This window comes from Scomber japonicus, chromosome 18 (assembly GCF_027409825.1).
Source record: "Scomber japonicus isolate fScoJap1 chromosome 18, fScoJap1.pri, whole genome shotgun sequence".
NCBI lineage: Eukaryota > Metazoa > Chordata > Actinopteri > Scombriformes > Scombridae > Scomber > Scomber japonicus.
Window position 1 is genome coordinate 23,462,406 of NC_070595.1, and position 26,414 is coordinate 23,488,819.

General features: G+C 40.7%; 3 protein-coding genes across 3 annotated transcripts; 2 read left to right on the forward strand and 1 right to left on the reverse strand.

Annotated features, from left to right (window-relative positions):
• The first annotated feature begins 292 nt into the window (after nt 1–292).
• Nucleotides 293–2,897, forward strand: otop2 (otopetrin 2). The gene is made up of 7 exons (XM_053338919.1): nt 293–345; nt 633–1,033; nt 1,126–1,262; nt 1,351–1,409; nt 1,501–1,625; nt 1,720–2,525; nt 2,633–2,897. The coding sequence occupies exons 1-7, from the start codon at nt 293–295 to the stop codon at nt 2,801–2,803; spliced, it is 1,752 nt and encodes a 583-aa protein (XP_053194894.1). The 3' UTR covers nt 2,804–2,897.
• A 1,061-nt stretch (nt 2,898–3,958) lies between these two features.
• On the reverse strand, nt 3,959–11,702 carry hid1a (HID1 domain containing a). Its single transcript, XM_053338477.1, has 19 exons — nt 11,588–11,702; nt 10,771–10,920; nt 9,569–9,739; nt 8,511–8,627; nt 7,605–7,711; nt 7,373–7,489; nt 7,075–7,282; nt 6,926–6,982; nt 6,693–6,833; nt 6,508–6,598; nt 6,253–6,404; nt 6,076–6,154; nt 5,742–5,906; nt 5,378–5,605; nt 4,923–5,021; nt 4,679–4,746; nt 4,497–4,588; nt 4,230–4,388; nt 3,959–4,141 (listed from the first exon to the last, which is right to left on the reverse strand). Exons 1-19 carry the CDS (start codon nt 11,651–11,653, stop codon nt 4,078–4,080), a joined length of 2,331 nt encoding a protein of 776 aa, XP_053194452.1. The 5' UTR covers nt 11,654–11,702; the 3' UTR covers nt 3,959–4,077.
• Nucleotides 11,703–12,631: 929 nt separating this feature from the next.
• On the forward strand, nt 12,632–17,627 carry LOC128378667 (uncharacterized). The gene is made up of 3 exons (XM_053338232.1): nt 12,632–13,168; nt 13,793–13,910; nt 15,389–17,627. Exons 1-3 carry the CDS (start codon nt 13,152–13,154, stop codon nt 15,611–15,613), a joined length of 360 nt encoding a protein of 119 aa, XP_053194207.1. The 5' UTR covers nt 12,632–13,151; the 3' UTR covers nt 15,614–17,627.
• The last annotated feature ends 8,787 nt before the right edge of the window (nt 17,628–26,414 follow it).

The window sequence follows — 26,414 nt, forward strand, 5'->3', positions numbered from 1 at the left end:
AGACGCGAGAAACAACAATAGGCTAATTAATCAGCTGAAACTAAATGCACCTGTGTTTCGTCATTAATTCACCTCGTGCCGGGCGCGCGCTCTCTGCTTTATCTATCCCGCAGAGAGAGAGAAAAGGCGGGGGGTGTTAATTTATTTCTGGTTTTAGTTATCCTTCTTTCTCTCTCTCTTTTTTTTAAAAAATCTTCGTAATGTTATTTCAAATTTGAAATGTTATAAAGTGGCTGAAGTATCATTAAGTAGCCTCTGTCTGTTGTAATCTGCATTTGGTCAAAGGGACATCATGAAAACGGTAGCTCAACAGATGTTCCGGACTTGCAACAAACTCTTCACACGGTAATATTCACAGTTTAAGATTGAGGTTGTTCAATTGAGGTTGATTGAGGACTATCCAGCTACTATCAAGCTACTATCCGGCTACACTTTGCCTACAAGGCCCCTAATACAGAAAGGATGTGGTGACATTTAAATGATATGAACCTCACGGAAAAATAAAGTTCTAGATTCTGGTGCCCTACTGTACATTTTGAAAGCCCCTATATAGGCCTGTAATATTTCAGTGTGAATTTACAAGAATGTTGGACAGTCAATGATGTTTATTGCTAACACACTTGTGTTCTTAGTAAAACACCCAATGATGTTCAGGAGGCCCATCCGTCCAACATTGAAACAGCAGCACAGATGGATAACATCCAGCACCTGACTAGTCCTTCCCAGCTGTCCATTGTTGAGGATGTTAGAGAGGGTGTGCACCATGTGGAGGCGGTGATGGAGCGAGCCCATCACGGTGGTGGATGGCTCTTGTCCGGCATCATCTGCATTAACATCCTGATCCTGGGCTGTGCCCTGGTCAGCGGCAGTGCCTTCAACAGTGTGGCCATTACTGCTGTGCACAGGCAAATCTTCCTCATCATTCTCCTCCTCCTCACTATGTTATGGATGCTGGTTTACACAGTGTTCACTTTCCGGAAAGATCAAGCAGTCTTGTTCAAAGACAGCCATGCAGGGCCTGTATGGCTCAGAGGTGGGGACTATTTTACAGTCCTTTTTCATATTAAGCCTTTGAATTTAGGTATCTCATCTCAAGGCTTAATCACCTAAATGTTTGTGTTGCAGTTGGACTTTTGCTTTTCGGGCTGCTCAGTTTCCTCATGGACATCTTCAAGATTGCCACTTATGTGGGCTACCTTCACTGTGACTCTGCTGTTAAAGTTGCTTTCCCTGTCGTGCAAGCTGTTTTTTTGTTAATCCAGGTTGATGCATTTTAAGAACACTGGTTATACATTACAAGACAATAATTGAGATGAGTTGATAACTTAACACAACCTGTTTTGTTGTTAGACCTATTTCCTGTGGATTCATGCAAAGGACTGTGTGCAGCTTCACACAAATTTCACTCGGTAGATAAGTTATTTTCTTTACTGCAGACAATTTTCCCTCACTAGAATGTCTTTAATTTTTACAGGACATTATTTTTTTTCATTCTTTCAGGTGCGGACTCACTCTTACACTTTCAACAAACCTGGTAGTATGGATGGCAGCTGTTACTGAGGAATCTATTCACCAAACTGAGATTCCTGATCTGAATGTCAGTGCTTCACATAAGATGTACAGAGGTATCTAATGTTTGTTTTTTTTTTTTTTTTAATTCAATCATTTTGATCACTGGTTAAGAATAAAACTTAAGAATTGCTGATCTTTCCATTTCAGCCAGCTACGGTGACAAGAAGTGTAAATGCAGTCACTCAGCATGTGACACCTTCAAAGAGGCCTGCTACTACCTGTACCCCTTTAACATAGAATACAGCCTTTTTGCCGCTGCTATGGCCTACGTCATGTGGAAAAATGTCGGCCGACTTGTAGAGGATCACAGCCACCACATTGTTAAATTCCATCCAAAAGATGTGTGTTTGGGCCCTATCACAGGAATATTCATAGTGGTGGCAGGACTTGTAACATTTATAATGTATGAGGTATTCATACTAAAAGAGGAGGGGGAGAAGACAAACCAGGCACTGCTGATTCATTTTATCATGAATATAGTAATAGTGAGCATGATGTCCCTCTCCACTATCATCGGCTGTATCATCTACAGGCTAGACCACAGGGAGCACGTGTCAGAGAAAAACCCAACACGCAGCCTGGATGTGGGGCTGCTGGTGGGAGCCTCAATGGGACAGTTCATCATCAGCTATTTCACTATTGTGGCTGTGGTAGCAACAGGAGCCAGAGGCTATCTGAATGCCCTCAACCTGTCCTGGGCTGTCCTGACAGTGCTCCAGCTAGGACTGCAGAACTATTTCATCATTGAAGGCCTACACCGGGAGCCCTTCCATGTGATGCAGGAAGCAGCTCTGCACACAAATGCCCATGCTTGCCAAGAGAATACAGAGATGAGTCTTGTTGTAGAAAACAGTAAATCAATGTACATCCTTACTTCAAGTTCTCAAAAGCTAAGCTTGAAGAGAAGAGTACTGAAGGAAGTCTGTGCCTTTATGCTGCTAGCAAACATCATTGTAAGTTTTTTGTTTTTAATTTTCTGATTAACGGTAACTGTTGCATGTAGTGTTATGCTGTCTTCTGGAAATGTATCCTGCTCATTCACCTATTTTTGTATTGACAGTTGTGGATCATGCCTGCATTTGGTGCTCGTCCCCAGTTTGATCACGCCGTTGAGATAAAATTCTACAAATTCACAATGTGGGCTGCTATTGTGAATATCGGACTTCCTTTTGGAATCTTCTACCGCATGCACTCAGTCGCCAGTCTCTTTGAAGTATACTTAATCTCTTAGCCGGATTTGTTTTTGAACATGTAGTATTTATGATCTTATGTATTAAATGTGTAACTTTTTTTTTTTTAATTCTTTTGATATTGACTACAAAGAATAAATGTTTTAACTCAGTTGTTGGTCTGCTGCCTGAACATTTAAATTCCCATCACTCATCATTTAGAGATGGTCCAGTGTGCTGGAGTGCAAACATAGTGTTACTCTGAATCACAATACTAATTTCAAGTGATAGCATTCATAAGTATGTACATGAAATTTATTTGTCAATATACTTGTCACCTCAGTAGTCACAGGTTTGAGGACCTTATGTTGGAGGGAAGAAAGATGGCTTGTTTATTACAAGCAGTGCTAGGGGAGCAATTTCCTAAGTGTCAGCTGCTTTTTAATTGTGGCAGCCATATAAATGTTCAAAGGTCAAACCTTTACCAGACTGGATACTGAGAGGGACATGGTGCCATCTAGTGGTCAAGGTGTAATGGGGCATTCATGAGAATGTATTGTGGCCAAGCTACACAGAGGCACAAGAAATGAATTGAAATATTAACAATTTTACACAGAAACCACACAGAATAATATGACCAACACACATTTCACAGATACATATCAATATATATTTTCAGGATAATTTAAGGAAAATACAATTTTTAACATCAAGCATTATTAAGCATAGCCAGCCAGATCAGAAACTGAAACCTGGCCATATACATAAAAACATACAATCTGTATTATTGTAAATCCTGTAAAGTTACATTGTCACATAAATTACAACCATAATAACGGACAACTCAAAGAGTGCAAGTTCACTTTAAAGCATGGCAAGTACGACAAATAATGTGAAACACCAATATTGTGCCGTCCAAGATATGTAACAAGCCTCTGTTGGAAAGCACCACGCTCCTTCTATAGCAAGTCTGACTGAAAATTTAAACAATATTTCCCCTTTCATGTCTATGCGGTCAAGAAGAGAGCCCTCGGCAAACACTCCAGTCATATCAGTGCTTTGACAGACATTCTGTGGTCTTGAGGTCTGAAGAAATGTACAAACACAGTTGTTTATAGACAATATAATTCAATAATTTCTCCATTGAATCTGACCGGTATCTCTACCTCACAAGTCTGGATGACTTTCCTACCAAAGTCGGCGGTGTGTGGGGCAAGCATTATGATGATTACGAGGCAAGTTAAACACAGTGAGGTTTACGGTGAAACCAGTATATACTGAAGGGAAGAGGAATCCTGGTATTGAACATTCCCATTCTAGTCAGAAAATGCTCTGTTTACATCCTCTGAATTTCAAAAAGGCGGACATCAGTGTCATACCAGATAGGAGGGTCCACATTGCTAGAATAAAACATTTAAAAAAAAGTTTTAGTCAGCATGTAAAGATGACTGATGAGTGTGAATAACTTAGCTCTTATGCCTTACTCACCGCAAATAGACTACACCCCACATGTAGGTGCGAAACCACATTGCAGTGCCTGCATTGGCCTGATACTTTCTGATGAGGATGGGGTGAGGAACTGGCAGCAGGCCCACTAATGTGCCATGCTGGAGAAACTTGAGGATCTCTGATTCATCTGTCAGACCCCTGCAAGGAAACACATGAGGCTGTTTTAAAATGTTCCTGGGAGCATTGAGAAGGCATCACAGCCAATTTGTGCATGAGAACCCAGATGGAAGAAAACTCTTTACGTACTTGTCAATGCAGATCTTCTCCACCTGGGGAACTAGCACTTGCAGCAGACGCATGATAGTCTGCAGGGGTAGCTTACACTTCCAAGAGAGGACCTATGACAAAAAGAGTCAAATAATCATTCTGCCAAAGAGATATAATCTATGAAAAGTTAGAGAAGGCTCATAGGAAAATAAGTTACAGACCCATTCAGGTGTGGGAGCCCAAAATGATGTTGAAGATGCACTTGACAAACGTCTTCTCTCCATTTCTGCTTCAGTGTAGAAAACATCCTGATAAATGTGAGGAAATGGATTTACTAACATGCAAATTCATCTGAAGTAGTACAGTTCATACAAACAGGCACACACACACACACACACACACACGCATTTACTTCATTGTCTCTGCCTGAGTTTGACTCAGTGTCACTAGTCCCAGTGACTGCACTTTGGTCTGAGGGGACTGTGTCTGGGGAGTCTGTCTTTGGGACTGAGACCATGGTACCATCCTCTGATACTTGAGACTTCTCAGTCAGTTTATCAATGCCTGCATGAAAACATATATCAGGAAAAGTTATTAAATAATAATTCTGTTATTTATTTTTCTGTCTGTCAACAATTCTGAGAATAACAAAAATTACAGAGTATCACTAGACCTTGAAAATGTTTTACAAATCCTCATTTTTATATTTTTGAGAAACTGAGCCAGTGGTTCACTTCAACATTTTAAAATTACTGACAAACTAAATATGCCCTTTCTGAATGATCATACAGTTAGTCCAAGTTAGCTTGTATACAGGGCAGATACAGTATATCTGATATTTGCAATATTGCAAAAATGAAAAGTAAGTTGAACAAAGAGCCAATTCGTTTCAACATTAAATCAGTAACATCAGTCAGTACCTGGCATAGCGACCAGACTGGTTTTTAATGTACCAGGCTCTGCTGGCACTGCAGGGTGAGAGCCCTCCATGGACACAGTCTCCTGGGAGCTGGTGCGGGAAATGACATCTGGAGACTTCCTCTTTCTCTGCAAAGCCTTCTGAATGGAACCGGAATCAGATGGCAGATTCGCCAGCTGGTGGAACACGTTACGTTTGCGGATGATGGCGTACACCAGGTTACAGTTTCCTAGAGGTGAGTGAGAAAGGGACAGATTTCCTGAGCAGATGTGTTAGCTAAAGCTGTGAAACAAAGTCCCAACTAAAACCTCTATCTGCAGTTCCACTCAATCACAGAAATCTGTCATATGTCAGCATTCGCTCACCATCAAACTGGTACTGGATGATATTGTTAAACGCCTCAAGAAGGAAGAATACAAGGTGATGGTTCTGGGCTGCAGAGAACAGGTACCAGCTTGTGGAGAAGGCCTCCAGTAGGTGGAGCAGTTTATTAGCTGCTACCATGGATAGGCTCTTCAAATAGGGAGACACTGTAAAGGAAGCAGGAGAAAAGTTAAGCATATAAGTGTGTAGTTAAGTGATGAAAACTATAACAGGCCTCTTTAAGTAGGTGATATCTATTTTTTATGAGATAATAAAATTGAGTCAATATTGTTAAAATATGTGCATTGTCCAACAGATGGCGCCAAAGCAATTCACCATTAACAACAATGGTGAGGAGGCAGTCAAATAGGGGCTGGAGACGCTGATGGCCTGTGGTGATAATCTTGTGGAAGACCTACAAAACAAACAAAGTGACAGCTGTGAGCCCTGACTGACTGTTTTTTCATTAGGCTGCCATCAAAACAGGATGATGTAATGTGGCAGGCATCTCACCACTATAAGCAGATCAGCATGAGTCCCTGTAAAAACTGGGATGTCCATTGGCACATGGATAGAGTAGGGCTTATTCAGGCGCACTCCAAAGTTTCTCTCCCCACTCAGCAGTAGCAAAATGAACACACCAATGTGCATGAGTCCAACACGGGCTGCAGTCAAAGCATACAACACATCAGAAGGGGAATAAATACAAATGCAAAGTAGAGTTTTGTTGGGTGAATGGAAACTAGTAACACAGCAGAGGAGACTTACACTGGTCAGCCCTGGCATCATTAAGGTAGTAGAGAATAGGAACCAGAATATCCAAGACATCACTACTCTTCAGGACAAAAAACAGGAATTTCTGTCGTGGGAACACAAAAGCGATTGTGCTTAATAAGACCGATTTGTAATGCCAAATCTACCCAAAGAAATATTTAATTGTACTTCTTTCCAACCTTATTGAAGTCACAAAGCTTCCAGAAAAGCACCAAAAGCTCTTGGTGGAACTGGATCTTCTTGGTGGAGTTGGGCAGGTAAGTCTGAGTCAAAGGGTTGGTCAGCAAACGAGCAAGACCCTTCAGTACAAAGTCAAAGTCCTGCCAATTGGAGAACAAAAAGGAAGGTGTGGGACAAGTGATCTTTGTGTAGATGATCTTCATGTATTTTATAGAAATCACGATAGGCATACCTCCTCTCTATGAATCCTTGACAAATAATTCACAAACAGGTTTTCAGGGCCTGTAGTCTGCACAAAGATAAAAGCATGAATGATATAAAAACACACACGAACATGTCAGCATCTGATTGGTTTATTTCTGGTGGTCTTTTGTGTTGTACCTCTTGTTCCTCCATGCTGGATGGAGAGGGAGGCCGGTAGGGAACCCCTCCATCATGCTCCAGTGTCACAATGAGGATTTGTACGGCCTGCTCCACTAGCTGTTCCCGGTAGTCAGAGAAGAGCAGATGGTTGTATGGGATGCCATAGCCCACTGGATCATAGGCACACACCACATTGAGCAGAGAGGTGAACAGTGGTAAGGCATGCCTAGGGACAAAGATATAAAGACGACATTGGTGATTCAAGAATGTGCCATGTCAGTTTTTAGCTAGCATTTTGTGCATTCCAACACCTTACCTATTTTCTGTGGAACAAAAGAATGTCACCCAGGGGTTGAGGACGCTATTGTCTGTTGAAGGAGGCAGGTACATGGCCTCAGAAAAGCAGGTTAGTAACAATCTTAGCAGCTCTGTCCTGGTGAGACACAAAAAAGAAGAGTTTTGGTCAGTCCAACATCAAGATGAGAAAGTAAAGACTATATGTGACACAGATGTTGCTAATGACAGCTGCACACAGCACCTAGTCTTACCTGTTCAAGTCATGGATGTAATTAAGAGGGGGGGACTGTGCGAAGCCAACCCCTGCCTCCCAGATGTATTCACAGCTGTCTATAGACTGCATGTTCTCTACTGAGTCCTGGAAAAACATTCAGGAATCTAATTAAGTGCAGGATTAACATTTCCCAGAATATATGATCAATGACATTGCAAATGTTTCTCTAACAAGACCTTGCTTGTTTTTTGGTTGATTCTTTGATGCTTAAGCATTTTTCTAATCAGCCATCTGTCACACAGTTAAAGCAACTAATAGATTCAGCCAAGGTGATGGAAATATTGCTGCAATGGAAACATGTTGACTGTTGGGAAGAGACAGGATGCAAATAACCGTTTCTGGTGTCTAATTATAATATTGTGTCCACTGACCCAACCTCCAAAGCCTTCTTTTTCACCTGTCTATTGTGCAATTAGAATGTCACCATTTTTCTGAGAGCAGTCTGACTTTATCTGAAGTTCCCTGTACAGCCTTGTGGCGATTTTCCAGGATGTTACTTACTTAAGAAACAACAGAAAGATGATGAAATGATAAACAGAGTTTTGATTGTGATCTGCAAATGTGCAGTGTGACATGCAACATTCCTGCCTCCATAATGGACTAGGAATTCTTCCTGGTAAGAGTGACATGCATTATCCATTACAATCTTTAGTCAGTGTTGTCTGTTTAGAGGAACTCGGGTGACAGGTCAGTTGGGCAACTTCAAACCAGGAAGAAGGAAAGAGTGTTCAAAAATATTTGTACACTTGAAAAACAACCAGATCAAGTTAAGCTGCTGCCATAAAATGTCTCTAGTTAATAATTTCTTCCTGAATGGTCATGATATAATAAACTTGCTGACTTTGGATCACGCAGTGACAGGATAGAGATGCTGGGTACTCACAGGGCCTCTCTTGTGGCTATGCACGGTGAAGTCAGGGCAGAAGAGCAGGTCAGCGATAGCCAGGAGCAGCGACTCGGCCAGTGGTCGAGCTCCGTCATCATCATCGAGCTCATCTGTCTGGAAAGGATCACATCATAATGTTTGAAACTAGAAACTAGAATATTTTTCTGTCCAGTCAACTGAAAGAAATGACATGAATGGTCAAATTGTAGAATAGGGTGACGAGCCAAATGAAATGGCTCAGTAACAGCTGACATGATCTTGTGGCATATTTCTTGCTCTACAAGGAAAGAGGAAAACACAACTCCTTACAACTGGAATGAGGAAACTACTTTTAACTGATTAACTGAGTGAAGGATGAGTCTTGTAATAACCAATGCAACATTATCTGTTGTGCACTATGCATACAGGTGTCCTAGTTGTCTGCTTTGTTTCGCAGACAATTATTTGTTGTACTACCAGGAACATCTGAGGGTGTTTCCAGGTTATTTCATTCTGGGCTGCAGCACACGTCACTCTCCTCTGACTGCTGGCGGCTGCTGCTGTGTGCATTTCTCTGTTCTCCCCTACAGTGACTTGTTTTGGTTTGGTTGAGTCGTGTTTCCTCAGTTTTGTTGTATTTTACTTTCTTTCACTCAACGCACATAAATACATCTTAAATGCATGCACACTGACACAACTGATACCCAAATCCCAGGCTATAATTATAATACTTAGTTACCTTTTTAATTTGGCTTCATGTGGGTGAATTTGATTTAATGAAGTTTTTTTGTTAAGTGTTGCCATGGTATATCTCCCATTTGTTGTGGCCACTTGAGCCAAATAGGAGCTCTTCTAGTAAAAGTAGAGATATTCATTATGTTGTATCATCATGGTATACTCTAGTATGACTCAACGCTTCATACAATCATCATGTGCTCAGAGTAAGACTACACAAAAAAACAGCTATACTATCTGATAATCGGCATTAAAAGTGATTAATAGTGACTTGATGCTTATTTTTTTCCTTCTTTTTAGGAACGTTGGAAAATAGATTTTCCTTTCCTGTCTGCACTCACCCCAGCCCGCCCAGCACCGGGCACCGTTGACCAGAAGAATCCTCTCCAGTCCTGGTCCTCAAAGATGTATGGAAGGATGCGGGTCAGGATACGAGTACAGTTCAGGATCACCTGCTTCTCCCTCTCTGTAGGGCAGCCAGACTCTGCCCCCTGTACCAGCCTCTCCACTGCCTAAAGAGTTGAGAAAAAGAAGTACACACACACACACACACACAGTCACAAACTCATCACATTAAAAATGCAGCTTAATTATTTGACTTCAGACAGAAAAGGCTTGCTCTACTATTTTAATGTAATGTGCCATCTTATTAGTTTTTGATGACTCATCCAATTCCCTGTGACTGCACTGGTGCCTTTTTTTATTCATGTTAAGCTTCTTTTTAAGAGTTTAATAAGTGATTACAAAGTCAATACATGAAGTACAAAAACAAATAGCTAAGTTTGAGCTCTTTATTTGTTCTACAATCAAAACGTATTGTAACACTCTTTTATTAAACATCAAATTCTTAGCAAATCCCAATATTTTGATTAACTGGCCATATCCTTATAATGTTTTTATTTTACTATGCCATCAACTGGGATGATTTTATTATCGGAGAACAAAGATACAGTGTCTGAATGTACTCATCTATCCAGAGTACTTGTATATTTCGGTAAACATAAAACTATGTGGAGTGGCTATTGTTTGTTCAGGAACTACACTGGATATCTACAGTGTGATTCATTTGACAATAAAAATATTTTGCCCATGAGATGGAGACACTTGTTGTTGTTGTTTTGGGCCTTTAACACATATTTTTGTTTGAACATGATTTATTATCTATGTTCAATCAACAACATTCTGCAGCTTGTGCCTAAAATGGGTAACACATCCCTTTGAATCAGCCCAGCTTCAAGGGCTCTCATCTCCTCCTCTTTATTTAATTAGGCTGCAAGTATCCAGTGTGTCTGTTTTGTTTCTGATAGGCAGCTTCAAACGGAAGCTGGGAGCTAGAAACGGGAAGCAAAGAGAAAGGAAGGGGAGTTGACTCATTTATTCCCACATCTGAGACCATGGGGCTGTGTTTTAATAACAGACTGAGAGAAAAAAAAAACCTGCATTCTTTTAAAACAAAATTATACCATGTTAAAGCCTCAATGCAAGCATACCCTCATGCAGTCTCATCAGCTGCTGATTACATAGATGCAGTAACAGTTCATACCTTATAGCATAGGGTTGCTAAATTTGAGGGGGACTCCTCTCGAACAGCTCTTATCTCTGCAGCTGGCACCAGTGCAAAAACATCCTGGACTGTGGTGGTAGTGTCTGCCCAGAACTGGTCCCAGAAGGCATCATCTGTGGCTTCCACTGGCTGTAGAAAATATGTTTATAATTCAATACCCACATGCCAAATGCACTTTAAGTTAGTGAGACTTGAAATACAAATGACCTGATGATCTTGCATTGTACAGTATTACAATACAATATATATTATAGTAACATATAATTTTGCCTTTTGGATCATATTACAATGATGTTTAGTCTTGCATGACGTTGTATTGCTGTTTCAAGGCCTATCTAATGGCAATGTAAACACAGCCTGTATTTTAACAGTGAGGACATATTATCTGGCACACTGATCTAAGCACCTGCCGCATCTGCAAACGTGGTCATTTCCAGACCAACGTCATCGGCTTTGATTTATCTACGCATCGTTCATATCTCTGTCTAAACTAAACATGTACATTTGAATAAAGGTTTATGGTATTGCCATCGCAGAATATGCCATCATTTAATCCAATATTTGATGAGAAATACGACGTGTTTTGAGTTCGATGCATGCATCGCGTTTATACATATTTTCATAAATAGCCTATGTAAAATATACGTGTATTATAAAGGCTGTATGCAACATCAGACAGTCTGTTTTTATGCTACCACATCATAAGCGTTATCTCATCTCCTCGGTGATGCGGCGCGCTCATCAGCTTTGTAGGTCTATAATCATCTTGTGTTCAGTTGTATGGAGGCGCATTTACCTGTGTTTTGGTTGTCAGCTGAATCACTGCTTTCCTGAAGTTCAGTTTTGAGTCGGTGGTGCCCATTGCGATTATTTCCTTTTATACTAATGGGACTGCCGCCGCTGAGAATCCCTGTTAATCTCACCTCAGTCCGCCGATTGAGTCATTGGCGGAGGCGTTTTTGTCTTTCTCTTTTTTTTTTACACTATTGGCTGACTGGACTGGCTGTTTTGCAGAGTGTAATTTCCGGGTTGAGAAGATGTCAACCCTTCAATCCGCTTGTTTTCTTTCCAGCTGCAATGTCTTAACAGTTCCATGCAAATAAATATAAATAAATAGGCCAATATAAAAAAAATCGGAATAAAGCATTGTCCATTTTGTATAGGCTATAATATATCCTCGTCACAATTAAGGCGAAATGGCAACCCCTGTAGCTCGCTGTCTAAGCAGTTTATGCATATCTTTTCATTAAAATCGCAGTGGGTATTTTTAATCCCCGAAGCAATAGCCAAATTGCATTTAGCCAGTGTATCGAAAACGCGTCCCATTGTAAACAGCGACATCTTTTGGGTATGTTAACTGTGTCAGGTTGAATAATTGCCAGCAACAGCATCTGTAAACGGGAAATGGTTGTCGACTTGTTGGCTCATTTAGACCTATTACAATTTTATAAATGAAATCAATAACCTCATGCTATGTAATTATTCAATTAATCATCGTGTAAAGTAGCAGATTCTGTGTGTTCCACTGCAAAACGTGCGCCAGTGTTATTTTTGTTGCCTTAAAGTGCTACTCGTAAATTTCTAATACATTGAATAGGTGTAATCAGCGCAATATTGATACAGCAAATAATCTCATTAATAACTACCACTTTCTCTCGATTATATCACACTATATCTGACTCCAATGAAAATGTTATTCTGCTTATCCGACTCGCATATCAAACAAGCAAAGTCGTTGTTGATATTTTTATCCCCGTTTTCCCTGAACGTACCATTCAGGGTCTCTGCGCAGCCGCAGTGCCATGTAAACACAACTGTCGCGGCTGGCTGTAGATGTAGCTGAGGCTATTATTACAGCTAGTAGGGTTGAACTAAATCTAAATAAGTCTAATCTTACTTGAGCTGTGATATGGAGGTTCTTAGCCTTTTATAAAAGTAGCTAAGCGGACTTTCTGTAATATGTGCTGTTGACGGTTACTTAAGAGCATCATCAGCTAAGAAGGTTATCTAGCAGAAACGTTAGCTAGCTCCGTCGATAGCTTGCATTCTACATTTTATCAAGTGGGGCTGGCTCGGTCACTAGCTAGCTTCTTAACGCCGGATAGCTAACCAGTACATAAAGTATCCGCTTAGTTTAATTACATCAGATTTCTTTCCTGAGATAATGGATAACTTTATCACATAATTGTTCAGTATAAATTGCTAGTCAGGCAAGGCTAGTTTGCTAGCTCAGTTGGTAGGCCATCGAGTGTCAGGAAACAAGCTAAAAAAGCCGATAACGTCAACTAGCCCGGTCCTCCAGTCTGGTCAGAATAAATACAAAGGAAATTCTTCGAGATTGATGCCTTCAGTGTCATCACATGTTGACTGAAAACAGGTGAGTGAGGCGTACAGTGCTTTATGTATCGATAAGTGATCATATAGCTAGCGTTAACGCTGTATTGTGAAAAACACACAATGGATCCTGTTAAGATGCAATAACGTTACTGTGGCCTTAAATGTCCACTTGCAGCTGCCATTTAAAATAATAATTATGGGCATTTTTCGAGAAAAGTCTTAGGTTTGACTCATTGGAGCAGCGGCCTTGTTGATTACAGCCGTGTTTGTCGATTATTTAATGAGTTTACTCTGTTATCTTTGTTTTGTTTTGACCTTGGTAACATGGCTAGCTTGTTGTGGAAACGAAAGTGGGAGCGTTATGTATTGGCTGTTCATACGGGTGTGTATATATATATATGTGTGTGTGTGTGTGTGTGTGTGTGTATATGGGGTCGTGGGTGTGTGCATACAGAATAAATAATAAATAAATAAGGGGATAAAGTCTGTGCCTAAAAGCCTACCAGCCTTCCTTAGATGTACTGACTTCAAGTGCTGCTTCTATGTTTTTTAAGATTGTTAAGTATTGGAGTATTGTGTGACCACCACCTGTTTTGCTCATTGTATGTGTGTGTTTTTTTTTGTTTTTTTTAATTGTCTGTGTTTGTACTTGTGCCCTAAACAGGAAGCGGCAGCGTGGTGGCCATGATGAGGAGAGCGGCCACCTGGTGCCCCAAGCCAAAAGGCAGAACAGAGCTCATCCTCTCTCTCCTGAGCCAGGACGGGATGCCTGGGACTCTGAGGTACAATAAACAGTCAAATTGAAATTAAATCTTAATACTGATGTAGAGTGTGAATTGTAACAGAACCAGGCAAAAAGTTGTCCAGGTTTGAAATCCACCCTCCGAACCTGCAGCCTAATCCCTTTGCACACTTCAATCATATGTACTTTGACGTGTTCAGCGTCAAGTCTGCAATGGCACTGGGCCATCCTGGTACAGAAATGCATTTCGGAGAAAGACTTAAGCCCTTCAGTGTTTCCATGGAGATGAAGTGAAATTCCTGTACCTGTAACTTGGTTTCTGTACGGTTTTGATCGGTCTGCTGCTCTCAACAAATCTGCTCAGGATGCTCAGTGAGATTTTCCCTTTACATGAACGGCTCGACACTGCTAATATTATATTTACATTAAATCCTCAACTAAGGACCTTCACATCTAGTTTAGCAGATTGAGGCCTGTTGTGTACTTGGCGATTTGGGGTTTTGGACAGCACTCGCAGACTTCCCGGGAACGCACCCCCAAAATCTGTGCAAGTGCAGTGGAGTCTGGACATTTGGATACAGCCTTAAACTAACATTTGCTGCACGCTAACTTTCATTAAAAGTTAGTGTGCTACTTAAAATTTAAGTAGCAGCAGTTTTGGTATATTTTGGGCTGCGTACACACTTCTAGTTTGGTTCACTTGATTCAAACCAAAGAAAGACAACAAGATACGTTTTTAGTTGAAGTCTATTTCCTGTTTACACAGACTCTTCACAAACTAAGAGTTGTGAACATGACATCATATGGACTGACTACAACCATCATCTGACATCATCAGTCCAGAAAATGATGCTAAACCATGCTTTACTGTGTGTAAAATGTTAATCTAGCTTGTTTAGCTCATGTGGAAATGGGTAGGTTAGCATCATGAGCATTATTAGTTTTTAGAGCCATGAAACTCGTGAAAAATGCAAAAGGCCCTGTCTAGAGCCAGTGTTTGGTTTGTCTGTTCTGGGCTATGGTGGTGCAACATGGCTTGATGATAAAAGTAATCGTTGCAGCTCAAGTTACCAAAACTGTCTTACACAATTATATCAATCGATCAAAATCAACGTTTCTCATGGTCAAGACATGCAGTTAGTTTTTTAATTATACTATTGTCACATATTTATGATCAGAAAATCTGGTGGTTGGTCTGTCTGCTTTGTGTTAACACCAAAGGTGAATCAGAGTTTCCTTGGAAGCCAACCAAGACCCTCCTGTTTAAAGTGGTCGTGGTTTGACATTTCATACTACCCTAAGTGAATTCAATAACCAGCTTTGGAAAATGTCAAGAGTCACCCCAAGACATGTCAGTTTTGAGTTGTTTTTTTGTTTTTTCTAAAATGAAATCATGTCATGTCTGAAATTCATGTGAGTGTGGAACATTTAGATATTGATATATCCATATCTCTCTTGTTTTTAAACCATGGACGAAGGTTTGCTGTCATACTGCTAATGTTGACATCCTGATTTTAGTCATCCAACAGTGAGAGCAGCAGCAGCATCAGCAGTCCAGAACATGCGGCTGGGAGCTGCGGCAGTCGATGTGCTGTGGGGCCCTGCAGTCCGCCCAGCTCAGCCGACTACTCCGAACTGGCCGGCCCTACAAACCTGGTGACCTACCTGCAGATCAACCGCATCCTGAAGGAAGCCCACTTCCAGAGTCTGCATAGCCGAGGTCAGCTCACAGACACACGATGACCTAATCTCCCTCTGTCGGCCACCAGTCCCTGAAGCTCGTCAGAGCATTACACGCTGAATCACTTCACTCAGCTCTTCCTCACTCATCTCCAGTTACTGTGATATCTCACAGCTCTGTTCTCTACATATCTGTGGATGGAGACCAGTTCCTGGTCGTGTATCTGGAGGGGGTTCATCATTCAAATAAATCAAAGTGATAATCATTTTAGCAATAATACCTGTGTGATCAACTCAAAACATTTTTTTGTGATCAACCTGTTTTTTATCCAGTCTGGTTTACATGCTGCTCGAAGAGCCTTTATAGTGACTGATTGGTAATAATGATGAATCCCTGTGTTTTGTTTCAAATGTTGTATGAAAATAGTACTACTGGAGCTGCAAAAATGGCACCAAACACAATTTTAGGCCGGTCAGATGTGACTCGTTTAGTCTGCTAGTAGGTTACTTGGGTTGTATCATGCTGAATCTGATGTCTGTGTAGGTACATGGACCAGTCTCAGGGAGGATTTGCACTTGTCGAGGATAATGGCTCACTTGCTTTTATATTCAGACAGGGATTCCTTTACGGGAGGTTGTAGAAGCCACAGGTGTTACATTTTCTGTCCTGCCTCTGTTGTTTGTTTGTAGAATGTCCCCAAATCCAGATTTCAATTAGTGTAAAAGTGAAACCATGGAAGAAGTCATTTGGTTTTGGTGCAGAGGAGGAATTTTAAGGTTTTTTAACACTGCAAAAATGCAACTTTGAACACAATTTCTCATGAACTACTGCACTTATTTAAACAATTTGGCACATCCCTCATTCAAACATCAGCACAGTGAGATGCTGATCTAGTTCCAAATATTTTCTGAACATATTATTATTATTATTATTATTATTATTATTATTAAGATATTGTGCAGCCTTTTCAATGGTACACACATTTTTTATGCTTTATTTTCTCTGATTGTGGAGTAAGTATTTCATGATGTTGATAAAAATAATCTCTCGTTTTCCTGTGATCACAGCATCAATTATTTTATTGTTTTTATTTCCATAATAACCATGTAGATTGGGATATCGTGATCATCTATAATCAGTAAGGTTGCCAAATATAGCAGGTCATATTTGATATCATAAGTTGACACCATGTGTTATGTGTTAAGCTAATGCAACTACACTACTGCTAATATCGCTGTAATATTCCCCTACAGGGAGTGATGGTGCACCTGTGGCAGTAAGCTACAATGTAATGACCTTGGACGTAAGCAATATCACGGGTGGATTGCCTCATGTATTTGGATTATAGATGATTACTACATCTTGCACACTTTTTCTAATAATCGTGTGAAAGATCAGAATTTCCCCCCCCCCAAAGTTGATCATGAGAGAACAAAGATTAATATGTTGAGATCATGAAATAATTTCATCATGAGAGCAGGTCAGCCATTTAAAAATGTTCTTATGATGACAAAGAGAAAACAAAACAGTAGATATAACCATAGTCTCTACAACCTTCCATACTTCTTAGACTTTCTCTTTTTTGGTTTTGGTTTTGTTTGTTTTTTGCTATGGAGGGCTGTTTGAAGTAGCATTTAAGCACATAGGGAAATGTAATTATTTCTGTCCAGAGAGGGTTACAGTCTTAAGGAACAAAAATACATTCCCCTGGCTTGGTTTGTAATATTACTAGAGCCACTAAAATGCTGTTATTGCAGACCGGCCTCTCTGCCTGTGCACTACTATCGATGGTTTCTGTACAAGTGTCCCTGTGCACTGAACATCCAGGTACAAGCACTGACCGTGAGGTTGTGCATCTCTCCTTTTTCTTAAAGTGGGATTGGTTTCACTGCTGAACCCGTAACCCAGGAGAAAGCTCAGCTTTTATTTTCCTTCTTCTTTTCTTTTTTTCCAGAATGGTGTGTCAGAAATGAAAGCATTTTGAAGATGTGGTTTATTTTTTTCAATTATATATTTTTTGTATTTAGTAATGTACATGACATTAACATGCCATTGATCTTTTTTGTTCTTGTAAATATCCATTCATTTCAAAAATAAAAATTAATGTTTTTGAACAAAGGCAAAGAATAATTTTCATGCTTTGTCATGTGATAGCAGGCTGAAATGTGGAGGCTGCACTTGGCATTTTTTAAAATTGTATAATAAATCTTTAAGATGCTGTTGCTTGGATAATCTGGGACCATCCACACTTGTGCATCAGTGAGGAAACACTCATTTAGATTTGTATGCTATAGGTCGTATCTGCAAACAGGAATTCCCTCTACCCCCACATCTTCTCTTTCTTTTTCCAAATAACCATTAATGAATGACTCCTTGTGCATTGAGACCATCATTAATGAGATATGACCTATGTCTAAGGGAGGAGCAGTGAAAGGTTTCTTTAATTAGCACACTACATGTCCTTGTCTTGTCACAGACACAGTAACAGATTACATACATTAATGCACCACATGTAACCACGGTTACCTTGCCTGCTACTGTGGGTCCTCATTACTTGGCTCCTTTGATTCCCCCACTCCACCTCGACTAAGTTAGAGATGAAGAATGAGCTAATGATAATTCAGGATTTGAAATCTTCCTGCATGACAACGTAGCTCTTTCTTTTCACAGGTGCTCACCCTCTTGTTATGTACAGTACAGTAACAAAGAGGCAGTAAAAATGAGAAAGTGTTGCTTTCAAATTAGCATCAACTGAAGGATGCCTGTTTGTAGGGGGGGTTGTGTATCTTTAGACAAACATGTTAGATCCAGGAAAGTGCAATGTACTGGTGGTGAGGAAGCAGTTAGGAGTAGCTTGTGTAAATGTTATCTCTGATCATTCAAATTTCTGTTAGGAAAAACATATTAAAGAAATTGTGTTGACTAAAATGCAAATTCAGTTAATCCTTTCCCTGTTCCCTGTCAGACTTTTTCAAACTATCGTAGTTTGTTAACAGCAGATGTCTGGAGTACAGATGTTCATGAAAAGATCAGTAGAGGGCAGCACACTCTGAGTGTTAGCTGGACAACAGAGTGAAGTCGGTCTGAATCTCATCAATTTTGGGAGATTTTACAACAGAATCCAAACGTGTGGGCAACGAGGACGATATTTATCTTTAATCTGTTTTCACGCAAACACACATGCATACCCACACTGTCCTTCCCACGCAGCACATAGATATGAAGGTGGGCGGTGATGAATGGCTCATATCAGTTGAGTGGAGAGGCAGGAGAGAGTTAAATGAACTGTCCTTGTTCTGGGGTCTATGTATGCGCATACATTGTTATATTTTTACCATGGCCAGCGAAAAAATCTGGGTTAGTCTATGACTCCGTTTCTTTGTGTCCTCTCTGCTAAGATTCCCATCTCTCCTCAAAGGCGAAAGCACATAGAACATCAGCTGCACACAACAAAGCAGACAAACTACTGTATGTTTTCTATTTATCAGTGTCCAGTTCACCTTCAACTTTTAGACTTGCAAATATAAAATATCCATGAATAACCTCACACATGCCCAAGATTATTTTGGCAAATAAAAAGACAAACTGCTCACAGAACAGTCCTTCAAGTGAGCGGCTTTGGTAAGGGCAATAAAACAAATTATGTTATGGCTAAAGGAGCATGAGAAAAGAAATCAAAAGTGAGTTAATCTGCTGATCTGGTCACCCTTGCGTCTCGTTGCCAGACTTTGGCTGAAATATATTTGGGCAGCTGTTGCCTGGCATGAGATGGTGATTGGGTTGGCATCAAGTGTGCTGCTTTCCCTCGACAGCCAACACAAACATCTGCTTTGCCTCCCCACCACCGTTTCGCCCAATATCAAACAACAAAGCTCGCCTGCTCTGCTGACCCCATAGCCATACGAAGAATTAATGACCCACCAAGCAAATTAGCAGTGCCCTATTGCTCCATCCTGGCTGGAGCAGGGAAAAGGGAAAGCTGGGGCAGGAGAACAAGGAGAAGGAAGGGTTAGTGGGGTCAGGATGATAAAGTACTTCAGATTTAAGACAGATCTATATTCAGGGAATATCGGTATATATATATATATATATGTATATATTTTCACTTATTCTATGGTAGGCTGATATTATTTGAGAGAGTGTTGATAGATTAAGACATGTTCTTGCAGAATTATTGTTAAAAAATGGATGGTTTTCTGAAAGGTGTGACATGAATCTTTTGTGCAGTGTATCTAAGAAAGTACAGTATTACTCATCCCATGGTAGCAGTGGAAGCCAGTTGAGGACAGATGTTAAAATACAAAATATATGACTATTAAGTCACAGCACTCAGACTGAAACAACCTGCTCTTAAGGTAAAAGAAAAAAAGAGGATCTGCTTCCTCATCTTCTGTGAGCCAGCCTACACTGCTCCTGAGAATACCCACTCTTTCAACTGTTGCTGTCAGGGTGCGGATAGGAGAACTGGGTTATCTCAACGACTGTAGCCTAAACACGCTGCCTCAATGCAGCTGAGAAACACTTGTCATTTCCCTAAGCAAAAAGAAAGCAAACAGTACAGCCACTCTCTATAGAACTTGGGCTGTCTGTCTGCAGTTTTAATGCTTTGAACGGACTGAACACAGAACTAAGATAACGGCCAGGCTTGGCATGCTTGGGTCAGTGTCTCCGGTTCCACTTTATGGCCTCCCTATTCAATTTCACACAATGCGCTTCAGAGACAATGTACAGTAGACTGTTTTCATTGCACAGCGAAGTTACAGTCAAGGCCCCGATCAATCATAATAAATGTTCACCCCAGAAGAAAGAAAGAGAGGCTGTGAGCAGTTTTCTGCCCCACAGGCCACACACATCCCTCCTTTTATGGCTGCTTGTGAGATGGTCTTGCTGAAGCTGAGAATATTCACTCACACAGGCTTGTATTTGTAAAATGTGATATTTACGTTGTTCTTGTTTTGCCCTGTTCAGCTGTTGACACTCACAAGCTTTCAGCCCAGAGCATCCTGGGGAGCAAAAGTGCAATAGTTTAGAAAGAGTCTAAGTGAGACTGTTTAGGGTTGGCTGGGTAGAGCATGCACTCAGCGCACCACCATATAGACTGCTCTTTTCTAAATGGCCCCTATTAACTGAGTAAGAATAGGCTGCACTCAGGCCTGTGTTGTTAGCTCAGGGAGAACAGGCTACATGGCTATAACACAGCCTGGTGTCGTCTCCACACGGCTGACCTGCCACACTGGCATGTTTCATCACCAGAGGACTGATATGGCGCCGTTCACAGCCACCAAGGTGCAATTTGTTGCATTTGGACTATAACTGTCAGGAAGAGATATACCCTCACTTAAATAGCTGCCCATAATCTGCCCCTCTCCTTGTATTATCCTAATTGAACCCATGGGCAGCCAACGCCATCAATAGCTGAGCTCATCTGCAAATTAATAAAACATGGGCCCTCACTAAATCTATGTCTGTGATAGAGCTTGAAGCTACTTAGACACACTAAAGGGGAGTGTTTGTGATTGTTATTTGCAAAAAAGAAATGGAAGTGCAATAAAATGTTCTCATTTTGTTTTTCAACAGTGATGAGCACCAGTTCTTGATGACTCCCACGGTCCAACATGTATTCCCAATGAGCTCCTCTCCATCCTTCCACTTCCTTCTCCCTCCTTTTCATAATGGAAATGTTTATTAAAGCCATCATACACCATTTACCTAAACATCCTTTTGCAATCTAGCCTGTAATGTAGTAATGCTACATCACTGGCTACAGGGCTTTGAGGTGCAGATTCCAAATGATTCAACAGGTGATCACCAAGCAGGATGTTTTGTTTTCTCTATCAATGCTGACTGCTGTTGAGCCACTTATTCCTTGGTCAGGAGTGAGACATGCTGGCACCATCAACAAGTGCCTTATCAGCAGAAGTACAGGGGGGCTTTTGACTTTGTGTTTATTTTGACTGTCTGGACTGACGCCCCAGCATGATGTGGGAGACGATGAAAGAGGTGGTCATCATAATAAGACCTGGATCTTAATAACAACAAATCCTGGAGGACACTAAAAAAAAGCAGCCAGAGCTTATTAAAGACATCTATCATGTCTGTTAGGCCAGTAGTCACTCCTCCTCCTTGTATCAACCCTCCTCCTCCGTCTATTGATGATCACTCCTTTGTTGAACGTGAAACCAAGGCCGCGGTGACCAAACTTTCTCCTCATTCTCTCTCCCACACATTTTTCTTCTGCGTAGCATAAGTCGCTTGGTTTTCACACACAGAAAACCCCCGAAGGCAGACTTTCACGGACTGTGACCTCCTACTGTTCTTCCAAAAGGAAGGCCAAGCCCAAAGTGGCATCACACTCTGAGGGAAGGCAGGACTCTTCCAATATCAACACAACGTACCTGGCTCTGAGTACACCTCAAAGCTTTTGGTCTATTCACGGGCTTATTTTACAGCGCAGTCAGTGTGTGCTGATGAAAAAACCTCCTCTCTGGACATAAAGAAAGGAATGCTGTAAAGCTGGAAGGCCATGACAACTTGATGAGCCATCAAGACCGACTGTGAACAACCAGAAACATGGAGAGAAAAGGCTGACATCACAGCACTCGGGTATATGGAGTCATGGATATATGGACAAAATAGAAAAACAAACTGACTCTCCAAAGGAAACAGTGAGTAATCCTTGGACAGGGTATTGTTTGGGCATGCACAAGATTGTAGGAACACCTCGATGCCACAGTGAATGATGGTGCACACTTGTCTATGCTGGACCAGTTACAGAGAGGGGGGGGGGGAGGTTGTAAAAACATGAGTAATCATCAAACTAGAAGAGAAACAAGTTCCCATGAACAATATACACACAGATGAGCTGTTTTCTCAAAGCCTTGATGGTTGTGCTTACCATGCATACAAAAAGAGGAAAAATCCAAAAAAAGTAAAGATTCTCATATTCTCACCTCCTCTGAAGATGGACAACTTTGCCACATTTTATTACACAGGCTCATAAAGGCACTGTAAATTACACGAAAAAGGCAAAGTCGTAAGTAGAGTTGGAATTAAATTAAGTGCATTTGCTGAAGTACTGCGCTTGTATTTAATTTTACTGCCACTGTTCTTGAATACTTCTACTTTCTGAGACTTAATTCCACTAGATTTCAGAGGGAAATATTGCACATTTAAAGAGGCACTATGCTGATTTCACACATGACGTTTAGTCGTCATGAATAGTTCTACTCAGCCAAAAACAATTGTATAACATTGCCTGTGACTCTGGAGGGAGCTTTTTAGTGTTTGTAAAAAAAAAAAATCTCCGCTCGGGCTTCACACCTAATTTTTGTAACAGAAAGCCAGCGTTACAAACTGGAGGTGTGTAATTTGAAAGAATTGGCTGTGTAGGAGGCAGACGGTGTCTTATGATAGATGTATTATGGGAAATGTTGTTTTTGGGGCTTAAACTAGGGAACTAGGGACTAAAACTCAGGATATTTCGGCCTCTGCCGCTTCAGTTTTGACTATTGTTTTAAAAGAAATATGCCTCCTCTGAGTCCCTCAAATTTGTTAAGGTTCAGCACTAAAAATATTATTTTATGTCTATAATGATGTGATCATATAATCCATTGTTGGATTTTAGGATCAAATATATTAAGTAGTTTGAGCCATTACTTTAAATGTTCAGCAACAGCTTTGTGTATTAATAATTTACTGTCTTGAAAGGGACCATTCTTCTGAAGAACACTTACTTTTGATACTTAAGTTGTAATTTCTGCTCTCGTTTTTTACTTTTATGGTTAAATGTCATTATTAGGACTGAATTGCAAACATTGCCAAAAAAAGAAACCTAACACAAATGTGTCTCACCCAGTGTGGCCTTCTCAACAGTACGGTCTCATGTATTGAGCTCCATTCTATTTAATGATTTACTCCTTCCAAAACTTCAGTGGAAACATAATATTTTACATCCCTTTGAATGTCTTGTGTAGTGCAACAAAGCGTAATGTCGACTTTCATTACTGGAATGGGAGTTTTCGAAAGAGTAAACCTGGAGTTTGTCCAGAGAGCCTGGTTGAAATTTGCTGTGTTGATTAACATTTTTTCAAAAAGAAGTCACTCACTGTCATTGTCATCACCCATAAAAAGTGGAGCCCAAAGGACATTAAGTGGAGGATTTATGGCCACCATATATTTGAGAGGAGGGCTGCTAAACCTTATGAAGTCTCTCTTGGCGCTGTAAGGTTTTGCTTTCTCTGTCTCGCTCTGTTGGTTTTTTCCCTGTTGCTTCAGAGTGCCTACAATTTCCCTCTCTTTATTTTCACTGGCATTTAAAGAGCACAGCACTCTGTTGAATGTACTCATTCAATAGCAAGCTTTTCAACACACACACACACACACATACACACACACACACACATACAAATACATTAGAACACACACTCATGCACACACACAAAGAAAGCAGCCGCGAACATGCAGAGAGTAGACCCTGACTCTCCTGCTCAATGCCACAGGACGTAGGAACCCAGCAAGTTTGAGACGTGCACCAGGTCTGAAAGCATTTCTCCCCGTGCTTGTCATTGTTGGGGGGTATTAATTGATTGGCTTGGTTTCTATTCCCTTTTGTGAAGTAGCTTTAGACCTGGCTTTATGAAGGTTGCTGAAATCTATTCAAACCATTCTCTTTGCCTGGTAGAGCAGAGCACAGCAGTGGAGCGGCCGCTGTCCCCACCTTTATTGGTGGATATCGCCCTTGCACATTTTAATCTGCCATCTCCTGCGGTGTCATAACACTTTATAGCTTTATATGTCTCATCAGGTTTTATATTCTCGGATCACACAAAAGATGACTTTCCTTTTTTATTTTATTCTTTCAATCTCCTTTTTCGGCTTTTCAATCGCCATCATATTTCGTGGTTCTTAGATATTTTTGGCCAAATGAATGAACGTGTGATCCTTGAAAATGAAAGAAACTTATATATTATTGCATTAAAACAAACTATATTCACCTTATATGAATGCTGTATGTGTGTCAGTATAGACCTGCTTATGAATAGAGCCTGGTCTTTGTGATATAATTGACCACATATGGGATCAAAGTGTGTTTGTGCAACATTTTTATTATCTGCTTTTTTCATGCAGAAATGTGACAAGATGCTGAAAGTCTACACTCCAAAATATGTTCCAGTCATTAAACGTTAAGCTGTTTTCCCCTCCCATAAAACAGCCGACATGCACCTTGAGGCCATCAGGATCCACAGTAATCCTGACAGGGAGTAATTGAAGAGGTAAGTGTCGGAATAAAATAATCAAAAATGGGAGCGTTACTCAGTTTGACTCATGTGAGCAGCACTTCTCTGTGCCTTTAAAAAAAAATAAAACACACTCACACACACAGTAACAGCTAATGCAGATGGTCCTATTCACATCTGGCAACAGCTGGAGTTGTGAGCACATCTGTTCCGTCCTTGGTGGAAACAGAGAGGGGTGCTGCTGCTTTAATACTGACCTTCTCTTACATATTTTTACTTTGCGATCTACTTTCGTACCACAGCAACCGAAATCCAACACTAGCAGGGTTCCCTTACGTTCTCCTGATTCAGACAGTATGACCTATCAAGCTTGCCCGAGGGGAACAAATGTCTGCCTGAATCATATCGTTTACACTCTTTTACACATTGTTTTCCCCCTCCTCTTTGTTTTCTTGGGTCCACAACTTCTTTCTTTGTTCTTTTACTTCTTCTTTAGTTTCTCTCTCTCCTGCCTGTCTTCTTTCCATCCTTCTCATTTTCCAACCTTATCGAAGCAGCGGGTGAATCGCCTTGAACTGCTTTGTTCTGTTGGACCACAGACAGCTAAGATCAGCAGCCGTGAGTGGGAGACTCACGGCAAGTCATAATTTCTATAGCTGTCAGGGTTTGTGGTCCTTTTGTGTTGATGACATGGTGCATTCAGAAACCACCTCTGCATCTCAGTATCTCTGTGGTCTTCGGAAGATTGGTGCAGGTGCCAAAATAGACTGAAGAGATGCAAAGAATTTGAAATGTACCGTTCACAGAATTTGAAACACAGCATAAGACACATAGCCTGTCTCTTTTTCATTTAATTTTACCCTGCCATTCTTCTTTCTGCAGATCCATGAGACCTATTTCCTTTCTCTTCCATCACCTTCTACTTCTCTACTTCTTACTTTTTACTTGCCCCATTTTGCAATCAATCTGCTGTTCATCTTATCTAATGAGCTCATTAGGATGTCTTAAGCAATGGTGATTGATAATAATGGCTTAGAAATGTCCCATTGATTCACTTCTATATCAGGCCTGCGAAGTAAAGGGTCTCTACATTAAAATCATAGGAGGTCAACCAAACCTTCTCTCCCATCTACTCTATGTGTGGCAAGTCCTTTGTTTTCGATGCAACTGCCCCTCCCCCGTTCCAATACATGATGAGTGATACTGGTGTGTAGTTATGTAGTTTACACCTCTGCTTTTCCTGGTAATATACATTTTTGTAAAACGTGTGAAATTATATTTTGAAAGATATGTGAATGCAGCACTTTTCCTTCAACAGGCTTGAATTTCTCTCTGTTTCAGATGTTTACAGAGACCAGTGAGTGAAACAGAATGTTAACAGTAGACACCATATTATTCCAGCCAATCAAAACAAAGGAGACGTGTTACAGTTGGTCAGTTAGCTGGAAGTCTTTAATTTTTATGGCTGGGCTTCTTAACAGCCATGACTGATGGAGCCTTTTGACTTTAACGCTGTAAGAGCTCCTTCTTGTAATGCAGCTACGTTTTGCGAGGCCACTGGCAATATGTCTGAGGATATACTACAGCTTTATGTATGGCATGCCATTTGTGTGTATGTATTTGTATG